This window comes from Pristis pectinata, chromosome 1, assembly GCF_009764475.1.
Source record: "Pristis pectinata isolate sPriPec2 chromosome 1, sPriPec2.1.pri, whole genome shotgun sequence".
NCBI lineage: Eukaryota > Metazoa > Chordata > Chondrichthyes > Rhinopristiformes > Pristidae > Pristis > Pristis pectinata.
The window spans coordinates 31,490,616-31,515,620 of record NC_067405.1 but is presented as its reverse complement, the minus strand read 5'-3'; the positions used below and the strand labels follow the sequence as shown (position 1 = coordinate 31,515,620).

The 25,005-nt window shown below is 38.8% G+C and overlaps 1 protein-coding gene across 2 annotated transcripts in view; it reads right to left on the bottom strand.

Moving 5' to 3' along the window:
- LOC127580749 (inactive dipeptidyl peptidase 10-like) overlaps window positions 1–25,005 on the bottom strand; it is a 547,404-nt gene that overhangs the window by 86,050 nt on the left and 436,349 nt on the right. For both annotated transcript variants that reach the window (XM_052034610.1, XM_052034700.1), the window contains one exon: window positions 14,769–14,923. In XM_052034610.1, coding sequence (XP_051890570.1) covers window positions 14,769–14,923 — 155 coding nt within the window. The remainder of the gene's footprint in view (window positions 1–14,768; window positions 14,924–25,005) is intronic.

The window sequence follows — 25,005 nt, the reverse complement described above, 5'->3', positions numbered from 1 at the left end:
TCTACACAGGAGAACATCCTTGTTCTTCCTCAGAATAGTGCTATTTTACTCCTCTTGACCATAAGCATAGGTGAACCTCAAGGCTGAGTGCTGAGCCCCCTGCTCTACTCCCTTTACACCCATGACTATGTGGTTAAGTACAGCTCCAATGTCACCTACCAATTTGCCTATGACACCACTGTCGTCGGCTGCATCACAGGTGGTGATGAGTCAGCATCCAGGAGTGAAATAGAACACCTTGTTACGTGGTGCCGCAATAATAACTTTACGCTCAACATCAACAAAACTAAGGAACTAATCGCTGACTTCAGAAAGGGGAAGTCGGGTGACCACATGCCAGTTCTCAATGGTGGGTCAGAGGTGGAGAGAATAAGCAGCTTCAAATTCCTCGGTGTTAACATCTCAGATGACCTGTCCTGGGCCCATGAAGAAGGTATGCCAGTGCCTCTGCTTTCTTAAAAGCTGCTTTTTGCTGAACCTGGTTTGAGTTGTATTTGTCAGTGAAAATTTGAGACCACTGGGAATTTATTTTTAACAAGACCACAGTTAGAAGCTCTGGGTATTAGATGAAGAATTCCTAATAAGCATCCCCTTGGGTGCAATTATACTGGAAGAGAGGAGCTGTGTCAACTGGAAGAAAGAATGAAGCAACGTTTGAGGAGACGGTGTCCTATTAAATACTACCCCAACTCAGAATTTATAGACGGTGCAGACCCTTTGAAAACCACCATGAGCAGCTTTGTACTAGAAAAATGGCACACTTCATCAAAGAAGGAATAAGGCAGCTGTGCCGGCTGCTACATGGAGATGTTGTGGCTATGATCAGCTGACTGAAAAGCTCTCCCTGTGCCTTTTTATATCCTCAGCTCATTTCAGTTTTTCATAGAAAATCTATGCATTCTTAATTACAGAGCCACATGCGTGTTTATCAAGAAATTGCTTTTTTTTCCAGAAGAGCGGAGGAACTGATTTGGCTCAACTTGAAAAGCAGAAGAAAATCATACAGCCAATTGGCAGTTATTTGTGTTTATACTCCACACGAGTCTTTTCCCATTCTAATTAGTGCCATTCAAACTGCCATATTTCCTTTTATCCCCTTCTTCCATATGAATGTCTTAAGCTTCCCTGCAAATATATTAATTCTTTCTACTTCATTACTTCAGAAGGTTGCAAGTTCATCATTCTATCATTCTTCCTGTAAAGAAATTCCTCCTAAATTAATTGACTTGATTAGTTAGTTGTTGTCCTGTTTATGTGCACTCCTGAATTCAATATCATTGAAAATAATTAATTCACATCCACCTTTATGATTTCATTTCATATTTTTATAGAACTTAATCAAATCTTCTGTAGTATTCTTTTTTTAAAAAAGTGTAAAAAAGAACACCTCTTTTTCACACTTTACAGACGGATACATGCTCTCGATTCTGGTAACATCCTTATATGTCCTTTTTACACTTTCTACATTATTTGAATATTCTTTTTGTAGTGTGGAAACTCAACCTGTTAGTACTCCAAGTGTAGTGTAACCTCTGTCATACATAAACTTAATATGGTGGACAATGCGCTTTTTTGTATTCTATTTCTCTAAAAATAGGACTTCATTTGCATTATTTATGTTTATCTTGACGCTTTTACTGGTTAATGTATGTCTAATGCTAGATTTTTTACTAAGTTTAGTTCATTACCATCCAAGGAATAAGTATCTTTTTCATTTCCTCTTATCAAAATGAAACTCCTTACAATACATATTATATTGCATTTAAGTTGCTATTTACCCACTCACTCTGCAGCCCTGTCTATATCTGGTATTTTGGTATAGTATCTCACATTGTTAGCTTAACTTACACTGGCTCTAATTTGACAAAAAAATAATAAATTCCTATTGATATTTACCACTGTCTGTGGTGGTTAAGAAAGTCATTTAAGACTATCCTCTGTTTTTTTTTTGTTTGTTAGGCATCTTTGAATCAAATCTGCCATCTGGCCTTGAATTCTACAGGCCAGATATTATGCCTTCTTTCACTTACATGGCACTTTACTGAAGGCCTTCTGAATATTTATGTCAACTCTGCAAACTGCATTGCCCTTGTATACTTTTCTGTGGCTTCTTTAAATAATGCAGTAATGTTGGTTCAACAAGACCTTCTTCCTGGAAATCCATGCTGGCTCTTTTAAGTTATTTTTGCTATCTCTAGTCCTTGCTCACTGTTGTCAATTTCTTTTTGGTACCCTTTCAGTGAGACTAGAGACAAAATATTTATTCAATATTCCTGTCTTTTTAAAAATATATCTTAATACTTCTCTCACTATCAAAATGCTTCTTTTGTTAGTTGCTTGCCTCATATTCATTCATATTTTCATTCCATGCTTCCTATTTCTAACTTTTTTTTACCATCAGTCCCAAGCTCATCACATTTATTTTTGTCATTCTCCCTTTTATTGTGTATTGTGCACATGCCTTATTCTACAAAATCAATTTGATCCTCACATCATTTATCCATGGCACCTTGTTCTAATTTTGTAGTGCAATATATTTCTCCTAATCTCTATTGATTTTCCCTTCTGTTGTTCTACATCAATACCAATTTTCTTTCAGTTTGTTCTCACTTTGAGGTTGCATTTTTTTGCAGTTTATTATTTTGAACTTTAAGCTACTTACATATTTCTCACTTGTTGTCTTGAAACTCAATTGCTTGAAGTGACATAATCACAGCCCCTAGGATATTCTCCCACATCTTTCTGTCTTACCTGTTCCAGTTCTTTTTACCATCAAGATTTTTAACTGTGGTTATATATTGAGTTAGGAAAAACTCACAGTGTAAAGGGTAGTTGGGTATCCCTAATTACAATGCTTTCCCTTTACTCTTCACTTCCAGTTCAGGCACAAACTGCCTCTGTGCAATGCTGCACTATGTTATAATCTTATGCTTTCACCACTGCCTCTATGCTGTTCCTTTCCACTATTCAATGGTCTGAAAAAAACTAATAATATGACTGATCACTGCTTATCCTTACTCTCATAGAGTCATAGAATTTGATCCATTGCACCCATGCCAGCTCGCTGGAGAACAATCGGGACAAACCCATTACCCTGGTTTTCAAGCTTACTTCCCTCAAGCGCTTATCCAAGTTCCTTTTGAATCCATTGTTCATCTCCACTTCAATCACCTTCATAGACACCAAGTTCCAGGTCATTACCACTCAATGTATAAAAAAAAGTTATTCCTTACATCTCCTGTATTTCTCTCAAAACCTTTAGTTTGTGTCCCCCTTGTCTATGTACCATTGGCTGATGGGAGTAGCAATTCTTTGTCTATTCTGTCTCAACCTGCCATGATCTTGTATACCCCTATTAAGTGTCCCCTGAACTTCTTTGCTCCATGGAGAAAAACCCCAGCTTGTCCAAGCTAACGAAATCTGGCCCAACCATGGATAACAACGGAAGTTCAGGATAGTATTACATTCATTGAAAGATCCTATAAGCTTACCAGGCAAAGCAGCAGACCTGGAGGTTGGGAGCAGTTTAGGTTTCAACAAAGAAGGACAAAGAAATTGATATGGAGAGCAAAAATACATCATTAGCATAAAATTGTAGGGAAGAAATAAGTGAACCATAAAAACTCTACAAAGATGTGAAAAGAAAGTTTAATGAAGTCAAATGTCGGTTCCCTGCAGTCCCACAATTAGAAATGGGAGAAGTTATAATGGGGAACAGGGAAATAGCAGAACAACTAAACAGATACTTTGGTTCTGCCTTCATGGAGGACAGCATGAGTAACTTTCCAGCAATATTTGGGAACCAAGAATCTAATGACAGTGACAAACTAAAGGAAATTAGTATAAGTTAGAAAATAATGCTGGTGAAATTAATGGCACTGAAAGGCAATAAACCCAGGACCTGATAATCAGCACCCCACAGTTGCTGCAGAAATAGTAAATGTATTAGTTATCATCTTCCACAATTCTATAGATTATGGAATAGTTCCTGCAGATTGGAGGTTGACAAATGTAACCCCACTATTTAAAAAGAGAGGGAAACAGATAATATCAACAGTGGAGCCTATAGAAAAGGTTATTATTAAGGATGAGATTTCAGGATACTTGGAACCTATCAAAGGGATTAGACAAAGTCAACATATTTTTCTAGAAGGGAAATAGCATTTGAAAAATTCACTGAAGTTTTTCAAGGATGTAACTGGGAGAATAGATAAGGGAATACAAGTAGATTTGGTGTGCCTTGATTTTCATAAAGTCTTTGACAATGTTCCACATGAAAGGGTAGGGCTTAAAAGTGAAGGACATGGCAGTGGGGGTAATATCTTGACATGGATTGAAAATTGGTCAACAGACAGGAAATAGGGAGTAGGAATAAAAGTGTCTGTTTTTGGGGTGGCAGATGGTGACCAGTGGATTACCACAGGAACACGTGCTCAGCCCTCAGTTTTTTATATTACATATTAATGATCTAGGTGAGGGAGCACAATGTAATATCTTGAAATTTGCCAATGGCACTAAATTGGGTGGAATTGTGAGGAAAATGCAAAGAGGCATCAAGGATGACTTAGATTGAATGAGTGGACAAAAACGTGAAGTCACGTATTTCAGTAGGAAAACTTGAAAGGTGGGATATATTTAAACAGTAATAGATTGGGGGGGGTGTTGATGATAAAGAGACTTGGGTGTTTCTGTACACCAGTCACTGGAAGCAAACATGCCGATGCAGCAAGCAGTTAAGAAAGCAAATGGCATATTGGCCTTAGTCACAAGAGGATTTGAGTACAGGAGCAAACATACCTTGCTGCAATTATACATAGAATTGGTGAGACCACACATGGTGTATTCTGTGCAGTTTTGACCTTCTTGTCCAAGAAAAGATATATTTTCCTCAGAGGGAGTGCAATGACTGTTAACAAGATGGACTCCTGGGATGGCAAGCCTATTGTGCGAGGAGCAATTGGTTTGACTTGGTTTGTATTCACTTGAGTGAAAGAGGATCTCATTGAAACTTACAAAACTCTGACAGAGCTAAACAGACTGGATGCAGGGAGGATATTTCCACTGCCTAGGGTGTCTAGAATGAGAACTTGCAGGGTAGGAGACTTAAAACTAAGAAAAGGAGAAAATTGTTCACTTGGAGGATGGTGAACCCAAGAAATTCTCTGCCACAGAACATTGTGGAGGCAGTGTCGCTGAATATATTGAGGAGATCAATTTCTAAATTCAAGAAGCATCAAGGGGCATGGAGAGAGAACAGAAATATGGCCCTGAGGTAGATTGCCAGACTTGATCATATTAAATGGCTGAGCAGGCTGGAAGGACTGAATGGCCTACTCTCACTCCTTTTTTTTCCATATTTTCATGTTTCAGTCTTTTGCTTTTGCCATTATGTTGTTTTCTGAGTCAGTTACCTCATTATCCCCCCCTTCCTCTCCAATTAATTTTAAATATATTGGTTTATTATATTTAATTGCTAACTCTATCCATTCGATCCACCTTCAACTATTGCCTCTAATCCTCTAATTTATTGCCCTTTCTTTTTTTCGCTCACTTCATTACACAAACCAAAGAGCAATCACACTGAGGTTCTTTTCTCCCTCTATCCAGTGCCTTGTTCATTCCCTTCAATGCTTCTGCCAGACCCTCCAGATTAAAATATTCAGTGGCCCAAAATCACACAAATCATCCTTTCAGCTGCCCAACACTCAACTCACTTTGAACCAATAGCTTTACTTCTTGCCTGGTTCTCTCTCAGTGTGTTACTGTAATTATAAAGCCACATCTCCAGTTTCCAGGCCTCCATTTCACAACTTTTAGATTGCATGGGAGTTATGCCAATGAAACACTAATGGATTTTTAAACTAGCTACAATCCGCTTCCCCCACAAACAGTTTAGGGCACCCTATGAATATTCTCCCTTCATTTAGCAAACACCAGTATTTATCATAAAAACGGTAAGTGTCAGCAGCATCTGTGGAGAGAGAAATAGAGTTAAGTTTTCAGGACAATGATCTTTCAGCAGCACTGGATTTGTTGGAGGCAACCAGATGCAGAATGAAGAGGAGCATATTTATTACGTAAAGTCCTGCTGAAATTAAACAAGTTTTCCTTTGAGGAGAGATTGAATTCTGTAGTACCATATGGATTTTGAAAGAATGAGAGACAATCTCATTGAAAAATACAATTCTGAGAGGACTTGAGACAGCGGATGCTACAAGCTGCTTCTACTGATTGCAGAGACTAGATCCATGTGACATAAATTCTGATTAGGGATTGGTTATCTCTAAACCTGATTTATTCTGGATCTTTGGAATTTTCTTTCCTATAGAGCTACAGGTGTCACAAAGTATGTTGCAGGGCAATAGAGGGGAATAGAGTTCTTGGTCTAAGAAAACCAAGAAATACGGTTGATCAGATGGGAAAGTAGAGTTAAGGTCAGGATCAGCCATAACCTTATTAAATCACAGAGCAGATTTGAGTGGCTATATAGCCTACTTCTCCTTCTATTTGTTACATCCTTAGGTTCGTAATGCTGAAGCTGATTAGCAGGAAATATAATAGTCAATTAATGTAACATGCTGTGAAATTGATAAATGTGGCCCCATGAAAAGGAAATGGATGAAGCAGACTACAATTTTCAAAGGAGTTTATCTGTCTTAAAAGACTGAATGCCAGAATTTCATTACAGGTTGACAATATTTCTGTAAAGTAACCCAATTTACTTAATTCCTTCTCGGGTCTTATCATCTAATTATTTAAGAGTACCACTAGATGGCGAATGATGAACAGCACACTAAATTGTTTTCCGACAAACTGAATTTAAAACTCATTGCAGTTAAAACCTTGCATGCTAATCTTGAATTGACCTTGTTGCTAGCATACAATAATGTAATTTTAATTCTAAGATGCATCTTGTAGTTCATAAATAATGAGCTAAATTACAATCTACCAGTTCAGTACAGCCCAGTGCAGTAATAATTGACAATGCTCTAATTCTACCAAGTGTCTTTTAAAACTGAGATATATGTTTACAGTCACATCCCAGCTGACTTTTATTTATTGGATTCAATTGGAAAAATATAACCCAATGCAGGACTATATTGGGATTCAGTCATTGTGAGGCAAGGGCACAGCAGACTGGAGCTCCCATAGTCAAATTGTTCAAAAAACACAGAGATTTCAATGGTCATACCACAGCAGTGGCAAGAAGAATTAGACAAGACAGGTCAAGAGCAAGTCATCACTAAATTACGGCTTAGACTAAAGTTATTATTTCAAAGATCCCTACTGGAATAAATCCCAATACTTACCTTAAAAGAAAGCAAAATATTACAGATGCTGGAAATCCAAAATGAAAAGTACAAAATGCTAGAAATACTCAGTAGGTTAGGTGCCATCAGTGGAGAGAGAAATAACTTCATGTTTTAGACTGATGGCTTTCTATGATTTCTGGTTCTAGAGAAAGGTCATGATCTGCAACATTACTCCATTTTTCTTTCTGAACAGATGTTGCCTGACCTACTATATATTTATAGCAATTTTTTTTATCTTTTATTTGGAGAAATCTACAGTGATCCTTTTAGTGGCTGCTATATAGGGTTCTTAATGCAGAAGGCTGACAAACTGTATGTATACCTTACCAGACTCTTTTTGAAAGTTACTATTTATAAATGTGAGTGGAATTACTACCATCCATTTAAAACCATGCCTGAAAATTAATTGAAATGGGAAAATAGGTGTGGGTCTGATAAATTATGATCTGGTAGTCACCCTTCTACAGTGAGGAAAAGGAAGCTAGTTGCTAACTGCTTCAATAAGTAGTGGCCATCCTTGCTCAAGCAGTCACTTTTAAAATGACCAAATAGAATGTCAGAAATGTAGGCCATTCTGTAACATAAAGAGTGTGATTTTCTATTTAAATACAGGAGAATGGTCCCATTGGAACTGGTGATGTAAGCAGAAACTTAAAATAATTTGACTAACACATTGCTAGGTATTGCTCCAATTTCCTTTTAGTTCTTCCCACTGGTGTAGAGCGATACATAATGCCCTGGATTTCAAAGTTTGGTTTGAAATCTGAGAAGGTTAAATTCAGAGTCAGAATTCAGAGTAAGGGTCAGCTAAACTTTTGCATGTTGGGAAGGAAACTCTGAAAAGGAAATGTTTATTGAGGCATTTTTTTCCCACCCAGTAAATGATTAGGCTTGCTTTTAAGGAGTCTTAAAGGAGATTTTTCATGTTTGAAGTGCTGCAAAGTGAAAGAGATGCAAGCCAGACTTATGAATTAGCACTACTGTTCCCTATTGTAGCACAATTGTACCTGAAGTCCTGGCATCTTTACCTGGCTTATAATGACTGAGGTCAAATACTTCTGCAGTCACTGAGTCGACAGGGAAATGGTTAGATAGATGTGTTACTTGATGCAGGAACACCTCCAGAAAACCTAAATTACAGCATCATTGCTGCTGGCAGTTCAGATCCCATCCTTGCTCAACTATCGCCTCCTTTTTTGAATATCTACCTCTTGATCACTTTGCTGTCCGTGATATGAGACAAACAGTGGCTGTTGGTGTGATCAAGGCAGTTACGAAGAAAGAAATTGCTGCAAAAGCCACCAGGGCTGCCTATTAAACAAGAAGTGAATATCACCACTGGCCACCAAGATTCAGCAAACCCTGAGATTGACACCAAATGCTAGCTTGAGGATTATCTGCAATATCAGCTAGTTTGCTGCCATAAACTGCATTAACCAATGTACTGGCTGTTAAATCATGGTTAATACAACCAATAATTATAGCTTCTTTCCACTTCTCAGCAGTATCAGTATACTGTGTAAATCCAATTATCACTTAAAAACGTAGAACTCAGCAATATCCTTTTTCTCTGATCCATTCCAACCTTTGTGCACCACTGTACTCATTGTAGGTGACTGTATCGCCATCCATCAGGATTCTATTCTCTTGATTTCCTCCTCTAAAATTCACATCAGCCTCACCTTCAAAAACATAACCAGTCTCGTTTTTAGTTACCTCATCTGAATTTTTTCTTCCCTTGGCTTCATGCCTGGTTTCCATAAATTCATCTGTGAAATGCCTTTTGACACCTTCACACTGAAGACGCTACATAAATACAGGTACTCCAGTACAATGGCTTATGCTAACAGAAAAAGAACTCTACTGGTACTGTTGTGACTAGTCACGGATCAGCAATCAAATCATGAAGGTCAATTACTTTCTCTCTGATAATGAGTCACAATGTTTTTTCCTAAAGGCATACATATTTTAGAATCCCTCAGAAACAAAAGTTATTCCCTTTCTGCCCAGCTAATCCCTTGTGCCAGGCACAGGCAGCCGTGTAGTTCAGATATAGCAGGAAAATTATAATACATTTTGAGGCAGTGTCACAGATGCTTTGACAGATCAGGAGCATCTTATATAGTTACCCAAAGATTGTTGTGAAGATCATGGAGATGAGTAGTAAAATCACAGCTTTAGCACATAATGAGTTCTAGCAAAGGATGAGGCAAACATTGTGACTAAGAGGATATTGGTATCTAAAATAACAAAACCAAAGAAAGCCCAACTATTTTCGGGGCACAGCAGGTAGAGTTGCTGCCTCAGAGCTCAGTGAACCAAGTTAAATTCTAATGCAGACAAAAGTGAATTGTTGTACTTTGCGAGGACAAACCAGGGTAACACTTACTCAGTGAATGGTAGGGCTCTGAGGTTGCGGTAGAACAAAGGGACCTGGGAATACAGATCCATAATTCCTTGAAAGTAGCGTCATAGGTTGATAAGGTTGTAAAGAGAGCTTTTGGCACTTTGGCCTTCATAAATCAGGGCACTGAGTAAAGGAGTTGGGATGTTATGTTGAAGTTGTACGAGATGTTGATGAGGCTGAATTTAGAGTATTGCGTGCAGTTCTGGCCACCTACCTACAGGAAAAGATATCAATAAGCTTGAAAGAGTGCAGAGAAAATTTACAAGGATGTTGCCGGGACTTGAGGACCTGAGTTATAGGGACAGGTTGAATAGGTTAGGATTTTATTCCTTGGAGTGCAGGAGAATGAGGGCATATCTTATAAAGGTATACAAAATTATGAGGGGTATAGATAGGGGAAAATGCCTGCATACATTCACCCTAAGGTTGGATGAGACTAGAACTAGAGGACATAAGTTTAATGAGTAAGGTGAAATATTTAAGGGGAGTCTGAGGGAAAACTTCTTCACTCAGAGGTTGGTGAGAGTGGGGAACAATTGTAACATTTAAGGGATGTTTGGATAGGTACACAGATGGGAGGGGTTTGGAGGGATATAGTCCAGGTGCAGGTAGATAGGACTAGGCGGAAGATCAGGTCAGCATGGACTAGATGGGCCGAAGGGCCTGTTTCTGTGCTGTAGTACTCTGTGACTCTACTGCTGTATGTGTGGAATTTGCATATTTTCCCTGTGACCATGTGGGATCACCCCTTGCTCAAGTTTCTTCCCATTATCCCAAAGACGAGTGAGTTGATAGTATAATTGGCCACTGTAAATTGCCCCTAGTGTAGAAATATGGGGAAATTGATGGGAATCTGGGGAGAATAAAATGGGATTAGTGCAATGGGTGCTTGACGGCCAGTGTGGATTCACTGGGCTGCAGGGCCTGTTGTATGACTCCATTACACTTTGATTACCATGTGCTTAAATAATAAATATTCAATTATTACACCCGACAGTTCCAAACTTAGATCATTCTCTAGGTTCTCACCTGTCTCCTTCCTTCACACAACACTTCAGGAACAGCTTCTTGCCCTCTGCCATCAGATTTTTGAATGGTCCATGAACCCATGAACACTACCTCGTTATTCCTCTTTTGCACTATTTATTTATTTTTGTGACTTACATTAATTTTTATGTCTTTATGTCTTGCACTGTACTGTTGCCACAAAACAACAAATTTCACGCCATAAGTCCGTGATAATAAACCTGATTCTGATTCTGACAACTGAATTGCTAACCATTCAATGTTCCTTCCTTGAGAATGTTCAAGTATTCCAAATTCATAGTCATCTTTCACAGAAATGCATGTTTGAATCCTTCCATCTAGACCATTCTAAAGCAACAAAATGTTTCCTGTCAAGCTACTAATTGCAATCCACCCTTCCTTCATTCTTCTCATACTTTGATATGACTGACAACACCGATCCTCCTCCACTGTCACTCTGCCGGGTGTCACCTCACCTGCCTGGTTCCATCTTATCTATTCAGGACATAGCCAGAGAAGCTCCTGAAATGATGTTTTCTTCCTATACCATTGCTGCCATATCTGATACTCTGTCACAAACTCTGTTGCTTAGGCTCCACCCCTTTCCCTGGTAACTGTCTGAAACAGAATCAGATTGTTCTCAATCTTTGTGTCATTTTTGATTCCCAAATGAAGTTTGGATTATACATCCACAATTATAGGCCTGCTTTATTTTCCCAGGATTTACCATTTTCTGTTTTTTTTAATCAAGTTGGCCTAATTTTTCTTATTCTACTTATTTAGTCTAGCCTGCTGGGCAGGTCCGACCTTACCATTAACAACTCATTACACAGACCAAGAAGCTTCATATATTGATAACCACTGCCATTAAGCCACTTCAAATCATCCTATCATAGACATTCCCTTTGTTCTACACATCCCTCCCCAACCCTCCCTCCTTTCTTAAAATGTCTCAATGAACTCAAAAGGATATTTTGAGACTTCTATTTTGTGGTTCAACAATATCATTAGTCTAATGAATATGTGAATATCTGTGCAATGGAATGCAGAATGTGGTTGCCAAGTCAATAGGTAATAAATCTTTTGTTTTCATTCAAAAGCACAGCTTTCGTATTTAGAGATGAGGATGAGGGGAGGTTAGGGGCTGTGTTGATGAGTGAATCTGGTTCAGGAATCTTATTATAAAGCACCAAACAATCTGCAGGAGGAACTCAGCAGATCGAACAGCATCTGTGGGAGGAAAGGAAATGTCGACATTTCAGGTCAAAACCCCGCGTCAGGACTGATTCCAATTTATTATAAAGCATTCCTCGTTTCTCATCAAGTTGAGCTTAGTGCCTGCAGCCTTCCTCTGCAGCCTTCATTGGTCTTTAAATGCAATAACAGAGTTTTAAACAGTAGTTAGAGCAATTACCTATTTCATGAAAAACTCCAAATTTGGAAACAGACGTAAATTCTGCACTCACATGCGTTGACCCTGTCAAATTTAGTCGTGGTACGAATACAGATACAAATGAGGTGAGACCAAACCATTTTGCACCTATAAAACAGATGCTACGACATGAATTTTCTCCCTAGTTCTAGTCAATGATGCCCAAGCAAACATCCAAGTGTCACATGTGCTGAGGATATGGATCAGGAGGTGGATTCAAAGTAGCCAACAATTTGTATCTTTAAAATAAAAATGTTGATGATCTGGGACTACTTGGCTTTGCGAGGGGGAGAAGAGAAGGGTGGTTGTGTATGAGATCATATCTTCAACATAAAATGTGAAACTTCAGCATTATTTCAAGTAAAACAACTGCTGCAGGACAAAGGAGCAGTAGCATATGCTCCTAAGAGGCTGACTGTAAGGAAGAGTGAGTATGTCAGGTTTTGATGATTATGATCCTCCTGTACCTGCGCCTGTATCCTGACAACTACTGTCTGCGTGGAGTTGCTTCTCCTCGATGAGCACAAGTGTTCTGGTTTCTCTCCACATCCCAATGACACTCTGGTTGGTTATTTATCTCTGGTACATTACCCTCTAGTGTAAGTTAAAGGCAGGGAGAATCAAAAGTGAGTTGAGAGCATGTGGGAGAGAGTAAGTTGCAGGGGTACAGGGAAATAGGGAGAGGGGAATTGGGGAGAACTGGATTATTTCCTGTTGGATCTGATGGCCTCCTTCTGAGTCATTGAAGGATAAGAAGTGTATACCCTGTACTGGCGACACAAGAGACTGCAGATGCTGGAATATGGAGCAACAAACAACCTGCTGGAGGAACTCAGTGGGTTCAGCAACATCTGTGGGAGGAAAGGAATTGTCAGTTCTTTGAGTCAAAACCCCGCATCACCCAAAAGGTTGACAGTCCCTTTCCCCACAGGTGCTGCTCGTCATGCTGACTTCCTCCAGCAGATTGTCTGTATACTCTGTAATCACCTTGACAACACTTGGAGAGATAAAATTACTGTTTAAGACTAATCTGGAGCAGAGCAGTGAACCCCTGAGCACACAGACCTTGAACAATGTAATTAGGTAATGCATGAGGAGTTCTGATTACAAAACCCCTCTGAAAAACTGGCTGGTGACAAAGCCTCACCACCAGTTTTTGCTGGATCCCTAAGCCATTAAGGTTTTTCAATGCTTCTGAATGTTTAAATGGGATCACAGATCCTATGCCAGATCTAAACTGGAGCAAGAGCTAAGAGCAGATACCCCAGGGCAAAAGCAGGAGAAATCCATCAAGTTCCAATTTTATCATTAGATTCCCTATGGAGTACTGTGGTGGAGTGCAGTTGGGAAATTGCTGATGAGCCCCACCAGAAAGTTTAGGACTTTCACATTCACATTGATGTCCCAAAATTGACAAGATTTTGCTAAGATATTCAGTAAAGTCCAGACCATTATAAAAAGACTGTCCAATACTTAGGAGATAACTACATACTGTAAATGGAAAATTACAGATGTCTTTGCAAGAAAAACCAGATCAACTGTGTCACCTCCTTCATGTGTACTTCACTTTACTCAGATTTGCAGGAAAACATGCATGACATTAACCAGTTGCAATCCTATAATATAAAAATTGTTAGAATTTATTGAAGGGATCTACAATGATTTCCTGATAGAAAGCACTCTGGATCCCAATGGCTTTATTGTTCTTTAAGCACATTTTTTTGCCCTGAAGCCTGCAAATTTGATAGTTACTTTGTATTAAAGATTAAAGATTTTAACTGCAAAAATCATTTGTATTTGAATATAGTGCATCTGTTCAGAAAACTTAAATGTCCAACATTTGACAGGATGATTTACTGTTATCTCCTATTATATGGCTTAAGACATCTTTAACAGTTGCTATTGTAGTGTTTTAAATATTTAGGTAGGTGAAAGTTGATCATCTGCCACAATCCAGCTTTCATTTAGCATCAAAGTAACCAGGTTGCCACTTTTCATACATAGGCCTGTAGGATACAGAGCATCCCACCAATTCCACTATCATTCAAGGCAGGTTCTCTGAAAGAGCATGTTGAACAGCCCATGTAATTTACAATTAGTGGCTGAATGCAGGCTATAAAATGCATTTCACTGATGAGAATATTTAGTTATTTTGGCAAAGCTTGGTGAAAGAATATTTGTAAGTCGGCTAGCCCTTCTCACGTCAGCTGCTTGTCAAAGTCGCAGACATACGTTGCTTCTGCTCAGCAGAGATAGCTTAACTTTATGTAAACAGACTCAAAGGGCACAACACATTTTCAATGCATTCTCAGTTTACTTTTGCGTTTTTAATAAAACTGCTGTACTTACAGAATATTTCAAAAGGTGATGATGGATGTCCTTTTTTTCTTTCTCTACCTTTCCACAGAGTTCACAAATAATAATATTTCATTTTCTTCTTCATCAAGCTGACAACTTCAGTACGATTAGACCCTATGACCTGAATCTATTACACTGCACTATGACACAACTCTGATTACACCACAATTCTGATTGCAAATTTATTCATTACTCATTAATATTTTTTAAGATTTGTGTTTATATTTCTTACCTTAGGATATGGATACTGTTTTCCTTTTGGATACAGATTACCAGTAAAACGTGGGATTATCATATTAGGTACCAAGGAGTCATTGATCATCAGAAATGCCAGACGTTCTCCATTTGGGGACCACCAGTGAGTAACATGGGAATGTATCAGCTCCTCTGTAATCAAAGCATTTTCATCAAAATAAGACAATCAATAAAAGCAATTAACCCGTCAAGTGTAGAGGCTGCAAAGCAATTTACTTATGAGCATTGGTAGGTTTAAATATAAAATGAAATATTTAACATTTAGATACGCTATATCCATTGCTTTTGAGGAAAATAATGAAACAGAATTTAAGATAATATAACTTTAATGTAATTCGTAAGTGAATTGTACATACTAAACTCAGACTAATTTCTGTTGCAGTTTTACCTCTTGTGTATGATTAATCACCGTTCTGGAAGTGAATAATTTTGATATAACTCACAACTACACTCAGCTACTTACTGTTTTATAGTACACCTGTTTATTTTTTCAGTGTTCTGGAATGAATAGTTTGTCCCTGATAGATCTGGAATTTAGGTATCTTTGAATTATGTATTTATTATCTATCCCTTGTTAACATACACACACACACACACACACACACACACACACACACACGCACGCATATATATATATCTATATATACATATATAAGATAAAAGATTTAAAAAATATATATGGTTTATTATATGGTTGAGATGTAGGCTAGGCAAGATACAGGTGGCAGCTTTTCTTTCCTCAGAGGAGAACACTGAACAAATGTAATACTTTTCATCATTGGTTTCTGAAGCTAACCCAAAAAGCAAGGGAGTTGAATAATCCAACTTTATCAGGCTGTGCCTGGTCGGCATGATATGCCTTGGAGGTGGCAGGTTCCATTAAATCAGCTGCCATGATCATGTATGGTTGAGGTTGTAGGTTTGAGAGTTGCTTTAAACGTTTTGGTGAGATGTTGCAATGCATTTGTAGCTGGCTACCAAAGCTGAGGAAAATATATATGGTTTTCTCTCCTCTACATGAAATCAAGCAAAATAGCAAAATGACAATAAATAATTTCGAACATTTGCTGAACTTAGACTGAGTTACTATCAATTACTTAATTTGTTGTACACAGACCCAAAGGATTGGAATAATTCTCAGCAGCTGTGTCTATTTTGAGGATTTTCTATTTCTCCTCCCTGCTCAAGACGGCTGGACAAGCACTGTTAAAAAAAATTCTGGAATTCCAACTCATGAGATAACTTCATACCAGAAATTCTGAAAATGCATTTTATTTCCCAACAAAATAGATCTTTTTTGACACATTTCTTTCAGGTGATATTCACATTCAACCCTCAAATCAATGCAATGAAGTAAAAACAGAACTCAATTCTTGACTGTTGAACAGTAAGTAAAAAGTGCAAGACCCCTTCCAGGAGGCTATGGAACAATATTTGGTATTCACAATGAGCTCCAGACCATTGAGGTACTTCATTTTGAAGTTGGACACTTTATGAGCTCACTTTTTAATGTTTTTAATACAAGAAAATGTCAGTCACTTTTATTGGATTTGAAATGAACTGATTTTGATCTAAATCCTGCAGACTCACTTTAGGAGCCACAAAGTGGCATTTTAAAACATCACATTGCATCCCACAGTGATTCAGAGCTGGCCGCTTGCCACCAGTGTGACAGACATACCTGTACATATTGATTGCTGCCAGGCTACTATAGCTTTAAATATTATGCTGCAATGCGATGTAGGTGAAAGGATAATTATCACAATGACACTGTTCAATACATCCAAACATTGAGTATAAACAACCTTCTTGATATAGCAGCTTTAACATGCAGAGCTTTGTGTAACAACCATGTTAATTTTCCTACATTCATCCATGAAAGGGTGCTGGTAATAATAGGATTACAACACCAGGTTCCCGCAGGGTCCTAAGTTTACAGGTTATTACAGTGATAAAAGGGAAGCTGATGAAGGAGCTGAAAACGTTGAATACTGGATGATTTCCCAGCATTTGAAGGTAATAGACCACGGCCTTCTCATGGGAAAAAAAATTATGGCATTGCCAATGACGCCCATATTCTGAAGCATGAATGAAACAAAACTATGCAAATGTCATTTTAGTAGATTATGGGAAAGTATATTGTGGGTCACATACAGCTAATTATGTGTACTAATGAAGTGGTATTCATATTATGAAATAAAATTAGCTGGAGTTCAATTATGACTCACTGATCTGGCAGACACTGTGAAATGTCATTACAAGTAGGCAAAAATCTACATATGGTGAAAGTTTGTTCATCATTGCTAAAACCTCTATTCAGAGTCTGTTATGGGTGCAGTACAAAAATGGGCAGTTATAGCCTTAACACTCTACCTGTAAGACATAGGATCCAAAAGCATTTTGCTTCAGAAAAATGTAATTTTTGCCAAAATACATGACTAACCTGCTATGACATTAAAAACTATTTAATTAAGTCTGTATTCTCAAAATAATCCAATCTGCAGCTTAGTTTATTGGGTTGAAGCAATTCCAAATGTAGAAATAATGGAAGGGTGATTGCTGAGATTGGTTATGAGTTTTGTATTTCAGTGACCTATTAAAAGAGCCATGTCACTAAATGAAAAGCATAGATAACTGAGGACCATCATCTGGATTACAAGAAAGCCTTTGCAAATATGATTTATTACAGTAAATTGGGGGGGGGGAGACATGCAAAGTTTCAGCACTGATGATGATCAAAATAAGGCTAAAGTTTTGTTTTCCTCCTAATTATTCATAATGTTTTCATATTTAATTTAAATAGACTGACTAAGTGTGACTTTGACTCTCCCATTGATGAAATATGGACCATCTAATGGAATATTGGAATATAGAATACATTTGTGAATGAGGGTAACTGCATGGATGATATTTTTTTCAAAACAGCTGTATTCCTGCAATTCTAACTGTATATTTAGCTTAATGCAAAACATTTTAACAAACCAGACTGATTCCTGGAAGGGCAGGAACAATGTATGAAGAGATATAACACCAATTAGGATTATATTCATAGAGTTAAGAAGATTGAGAAGGGATCTCATAGAAACCTCCAAACTCTTGACAAGTTGGACAGATTGAGGAGGTGACGAAGATGAGTGATAGAAGTTTATGAGATAATCTGATAAACTTTTATAAGTCATTTTCATCACCTCCTCAAAGAAACTCAGTCAAATTTGTTAGACGGGACCTATCCCACAAAAACCATACTGACTATCCCTGATATGTCCATGCTTTTCCAAACGAGTAATGTTACGGACTCAGTGAAAGTCCCTTTAAGATAGAGAGTGTGTGTGTATGTGTGTGTGGGGCGTGCTTACGTCAATAGAAGATAAAGGACGTAATGACGTTGTTAAAGAAGAAGAAGAAGAGAGAGAGAGAAGGGAGAGAGACACCAGCCTGCTTGTTTTCTCTATCGATGGATGAGAAACAATAACTGTGTTTGCCACTGAAATCCATGTATGGAAGTTGGAAGTAATCCGGTGGAGTTCACTTTGTTGCTGACCTGTAGAAGGAAACAGGTATTTGTGTGTGGACGACCACGGTTCGGATGCTTTTCGGGGTGAGGAAGTCACTACCGAGTAAACACTGAAGTGTCGTTTGGGTTCCATCGTGGAACATTTGGATTTCGTATGTACTCTCTCTATGTTTTTTCTACATCTACATCTTATCTTCAGACAACGGTGGTTGTTGAAGAAGCCCTTGCTCATGTTTCACCTTATGGCTTGCGGAACTGAACTTTAAGAACCATTCAGGAACTGGGAGTTTTGGACTTTGTCACACACACACACGAAGAGTTTAGTTTTGGGGTTAACGTTCGAGGTTTAACATTCTTGAATTCTAACATACTAACATTTTTACTTTTATTTTACGTATTATCAATAGTAGTGATTAATAAAATAGTTTTTAACACTGAATCATGCTCAGTGTGTTTCTTTTGTTGCTGGTTCATGACAGTAAATCCTGTCCCTGAGAATCTTCTCCAGTAATTTCCCTACCATGATGTAAGGCCCACTGGCCTATACTTCCCTAGTTGCACTATCTACATATTGTTTCAAGAAAGCCTCTGTTTAAGAAATCTCAGTCTTAAATGGTTTACCCGAAGGATGAAGCTATTTAAGATTGAGATGAGGATAAACATTCTTTTCCCCAGGGAGTGGTGAACCTGTGGAATTCTCTACCACAGAAAGCAGTTGAAGCCAAATCGTTAAATATAAGAAGTTGGATATTTTCTGAAAGGTTAGAGGGATCAAGTGATATGGGAAGAAGGCAGGAATAGGACTGAATATGGATAATCAACCATAATCAGATTGACTAGAAGAGCAGCCTCGAAGAGCAGAATGGCATACTTCTGTTCCTATTTTTCTATGTTTTTGTCTGTGTTTCTGTAATTAAATATTTAATACTAATAAATTGTGGATCTGCACCTCATCACTTGTGCATCTATACATTTGTAGTAACATGGACCCACATGAAATGGAACACCAGCAAGTCAGCAGTTGCAATTCCTTTTCCAGTGACTTTTATAAGTGGTTTTCTAGCAAACACAGCTTATTCAAATATATTGTTTATTATTATTCATATTATACAAATACATCTATCAGCAACTCAAGGAGGAAAGGTTTTTGTGTTGAACCCTAACAATTTTCAATACATTTTCAAAACTTGCCTATCATCCAGGCTGTAGCAAAGCATCTCATGAGTGAAGGTTGTCAGCACAGGCTCTGCAACTGTGAAAAACACTGTGAATGAAAGGGCATAGATAAGGGCTCCAATTTACAGCTCTCATTCTTGCCTGAATTGACTACTGTAGAATCAGCTTGAGCCTTCTCAACCTCATTACTCTGCTGAGGTTCATGTTCACACAGATACAGTGGCATGCAAAAGTTTGGTCACCCCTGGTCAAAATTTGTTACTGCGAATAGCTAAGCGAGTAAAAGATGACCTGATTTCCAAAAGGCATAAAGTTAAAGATGACACATTTCTTTAATATTTTAAACAAGCTTACTTTTTTTATTTCCATCTTTTACTGTTTCAAAATAACAAAAAAGGAAAAGGGCCTGAAGCAAAAGTTTGGGCATCCTGCATGGTCAGTACTTAGTAACGCCCCCTTTGGCAAGTATCACAGCTTGTAAATGCTTTCTGTAGCCAGATAAAAGTATTTCAATTCTTGTTTGGGGGATCTTTGCCCATTCTTCCTTGCAAAGGGCTTCTAGTTCTGTGAGATTCTTGGGCCGTCTTGCTTGCACTACTCTTCTGAGGTCTATCCACAGACTTTCAATGACGTTTAGGTCGGGGGACCGTGAGAGCCATGGCAAAACCTTCAGCTTGTGCCTCTTGAGGTAGTCCATTGTGGATTTTGAGGTGTGGTTAGGATCGTTACCCTGTTGTAGAAGCCATCCTCTTTTCATCTTCAGCTTTTTTACAGACGGTGTGATATTTGCTTCCAGAATTTGCTGGTATTTAATTGAATTCATTCTCCCCTCTATCAGTGAAATGTTCCCTGTGCCACTGGCTGCAACACAAGCTCAAAGTATGATCGATCCACCCCCGTGCTTAACAGTTGGAGAGGTGCTCTTTTCATGAAATTCTGCACTCTTTTTTTCTCCAAACTTTCCTGTGCCCTCACCACAAAATTCAGCATCAGAAGTTTGCAAAGGAACATCAAAACAAGCCTGATGCATTTTGGAAACAAGTCCTGTGGACTGATGAAGTTAAAATAGAACATTTGGGCCGCAATGAGCAAAGGTATGTTTGGAGAAAAAGCAGACGAACAGTGCATGCAAGATGGCCCAAGAATCTCACAGAACTGGAAGCCTTTTGCAAGGAAGAATGGGCAAAAATCCCCCAAACAAGAATTGATAGACTCTTATCTGGCTACAGAAAGTGTTTACAATCTGTGATACTTGCCAAAGGGGGTGTTACTAAGTACTGACCATGCAGGGTGCCCAAACTTTTGCTTCGAGCCCTTTTCCTTTTTTGTTATTTTGAAACTGTAAAAGATGGAAATAAAAAAGTAATCTTGCTTAAAATATTAAAGAGATATGTCATTTTTAACTTTATGCCTTTTGGAAATCAGGTCATCTTTTACTCGCTTAGCTATTCACAGTAACAGATATTTTGACCAGGGGTGCCCAAACTTTTGTATGCCACTGTACATGACTTTGTGAAGTTACGTCATATTTCAGGGACTTGAAAGTGTGCTAGAGATGCCTCTTCAAACCATCCAACCCTCTTGCCATCCCATTTAAATGACTGCATTGTTGTCCCTAAACATACAGTCCCAACTATCCTATGTCCTGCAGTTCAGGTAACACAGCCTGACCCATCGCAAGAAAGTAAAGGGCCTCCTCTATCTTTTGTGACAAATGCCTATACATAGAAACCATCCATTTTCTCCAGAAACTGAAGTGCTGGGGAAGCTGGAAATAAGTGCTACCACTACATGATTTGGAGGTAGAAGATTCACATTATGTACTTACACTAAGTGGAAATACTGGGTGAAGAAAAAGACAATCCTACCTAAACTGTGTACTGTAATTGGTAATAAAAGTCGACTTAGCTGACATTGGAAGACATCCAATATTTTCTTCAGCTAGAGAAAGATTTAAATCATTGGGTGTTGTATCTTTCATTGGTATTGTTATACAAGTGGTCTCAATGTTTTACTTAGTAAGGAGACATTTGGAGATTAATGTTGTGCATCAATGGTACAAGGCATTTAATTAAAGATTTGATTGATTGGACCCAGCCTGATCCCACTGGCAGATTCAATGATTTCTTGTTCATTCAATTTCTCTGTCTCCTTGTATAGGGCTCATCTTCTTTTGTTAATGGTTGCATTTCTTTCTCTAGCCATTCCAGTCTTGAGCATCTTTGTAGGGAAGAGTCGTGCAGCATGTAGCAGATAACAAAAATCATTGAATTTTCAGCAAGGTTACATTGTACTACCCATCCAATATATCCCAGGAAGGTAAAGGTCTGTTCAGTTTGATCCTGATTAGGTTGCATTGTATCTTTCCTTAGATCTTGACCAGAGGTAATGCAGTGGTTCTCAGGATATGGCCTTGATTCTTGAAATGTAATTTTTGTAGTCCTCTTAGTTTTATAAATAATGTTGGTAAAATTAACTGCTACAGATGAAGCAAATGTGGGTGTGGTATTGAAATGAACATCCACATGCACAACTATGCTTTCTTTAATGGTTGCAGATCACCTCAACTTTCTGGAACAGTAGTTCATTTTATTCATTATTGAAGTTTCATTGGGAATAGGGACATGCTTCATCTCGGAAAGCCATCAATTATATTCTCCACTTGTGAAAGCTTGGGATGTACTACTTGCCGTTGACATTTAAAACTGAAAGATAGATAATCTACAGAGAGTTCCCAATTTACCAATGAAAAAATTCAACGCTGTCATAAATTTCACAACACCTAACAGCAGTGTGACGATATCCTTTAGGTATTATAGTTCTTGCAGTTGGATGTTTCTAACTGGTCTGGATAAGAAATTCAGGGCTTGGGCTTAAAAGTAGCAGGTTAAATGGAGGATTCTGAGGTTGAATCTCATTTGTTTGCCATTCCTTTACTGTCCTTTCTTCGAGTGCAGTACATAAAAAAAAGGTATTTCCTGAGGCTAAAAGCTCATTGTAAGCTTTATCCACACAGCCACATATAAAAGTAGAAAATGTTGGAAACTATTAGTAGTTCGGGCAACATCTGAAACATTAACACTATTTCTCTTAACACAGATGACACCTGCCTGAACAGCTGAGAGTTTTCAGCAGAGCACGGTACCAGTGAAGAAGATTACAAAGAGCTGGAGGGGAGAGGCGGAGGAATGAATTCAGGATTGCTAAGAGTCAGTCGGTGGACTGGACCACGTTCAAGGATTTGTCATCAGGCCTAAATGAATATGACGCAGTTGTGACCGACTTCGTAAGGACATGCATGGATGAGTGTGTACCCACAAAAACAAAAACATTCTGAGTCTTCCCCATACAGAAGCCCTGGGTGAACCAGGAGATTTGTAATCTGCTGAGAGCTGGATGTGTGGTGTTTAAGGCTGGTGACCCAGAGTCATATAAGAAGTCGAGGTATGACCTCTGGAAGGCCATTTCAGACTAAACTGGAAGAAGAATATTACTTATTGGCCTTGAAACAATATTACTTCCTACAAGAAGAGATCAGTTAGCATAAGTGGCAATGACCCATCACTGCTGGATGGGCTCAATGCCTTTTATGCATGCTTTGATATGGAGAACTACGGCATACCCACATGAGCCCCCACATCTGTGGATGACACTGTAATTTCAGCCTCTCAGGCTGATGTCTGGGCATCCTTCAAGAAGATGAACCCATGAAAGGTGTCTGGTCCCAACGGCATACCTGTTCAAGTACTAAAGATCTGTGCAGACCAACTGGCTGGAGCTTTTATGGGCATTTTCAACCCCTTACATCTGCGGTCTGAGTTTCCCACCTGCTTCAAAAAGGCATCAATTGTACCAATGCTCAGGAAGAGTGTTGTGACCTGCTTCAATAACTATCTAGTAGTGCCTATATCAAGCGTAATGAAATGCTTCGAGAGGTTGGTTTTGGCACAAAGCAACTCCTGCCTTAGAGATGATCTGGACCACCTTCAATTTGCCGACTGCCACAATAGGTCAATAGGAGATGCGATTTCTCTGGCTCTTCACTCTGCTTTGGACTATCTGGACAACAATAATACATAGTTCATCGGTGTTCAACACAGTCATCCTATCCAAACTTATCATCAAGCTTCAAGACCTGGGCCTCTATAGTTCTGCAACTACATGAGAGAGGACCTCATGAGAGAGAGATATTATGAGAGAGAAGCTGGCCAGAGTTGATTGGAAGGGGACCCTAGCAGGGATAACAGTAGAGCAGCAATGGCAGGAGTTTCTGGGAGTAATTTGGAAGACATAGGATCAGTTCATCCCAAAGAAGAAGCAGCATTCTAAAGGGAGGATGAGGCAACCGTGGCTGACAAGGGAAGTCAAAGACAGCACAAAAGCAAAAGAATGGGCATACAATATTGCAAAAATTAGTAGGAAGCTATTAGATGGGGAAGCAATAAGGGGAGAAAAGATGAAATATGAAGGTCAGCTAACCAATAATATAAAAGAGGATACCAAAAGCTTTTTCAGATATATAAAGAGTAAAAGAGAGGCAAGAATGTGCATTGGACCACTGCAAAATGATGCTGGAGAGATAGTAATAGGGAACAAAGTAATGGCAGACCAACTGAATAAGTATTTTGTGTCAGTCTTCACTGTGGAAGACACCAGCAATGTGCCAGAAATTTGAGAGAGTCAGGGGGCAGAAGTGAGTGTAGTCGCTATTACTAAGGGGAAGGTGTTTGGGAAGCTGAAAGATCTGAAGGTCGATAAGTCACCTGAACTGGATGGACTACACCCCAGGGTTCTTAAAGAGGTAGCTGAAGAGATTGTGGAGGCATTAGTAGTGATTTTTCAAGAATCACTAGATTCAGGAATAGTTCTGGAGGACTGGAAAATTGCAAATGTCACTCCACTTTTTAAGAAGGGAGGGAGACAAAAGACAGGGAATTATAGGCCAGTTAGCCTGACTTCAGCAGTTGGTAAGACGGTAGAGTCCATTATTAAGGATGAGGTTTCAGGGTACTTGGAAACCCATGATAAAATAGGGTGGAGTCAGCATGGTTTCCTTAAGGGGAGATTTTGCCTGACAAATCTGTTGGAATTCTTTGAGGAAGTGATAGGCAGGATAGACAAAGGAGAGTCAGTGGATGTTGTTTACTTAAATTTTCGGAAGGCCTTTGTAAAGGTGCCGGACATGAGGCTGCTAAACAAGATAGGAGCCCATGGTATTACAGGAAAGGTACCAGCATGGATAGAAGATTGGCTGACTGGCAGAAGGCAAAGAGTGGGAATAAAGGAGGCCTTTTCTGGTTGGCTGCTTGTGACTAGTGGTGTTCCGCAGGGGTCAATGTTGGGTCTGCTACTTTTCACGTTATATGTTAGTGATCTGGATGTTGGAATTGATGGCTTTATGGCCAAGTTTGTGGATGATACAAATATAAGTGGAGGGGCAGGTAGTGTCGAGGAAGCAGGGAGTCTGCAGAAGGACTTGGACAAGTTGGGAGAATGGGCAAAGAAGTGGTAGATGGAATACAGC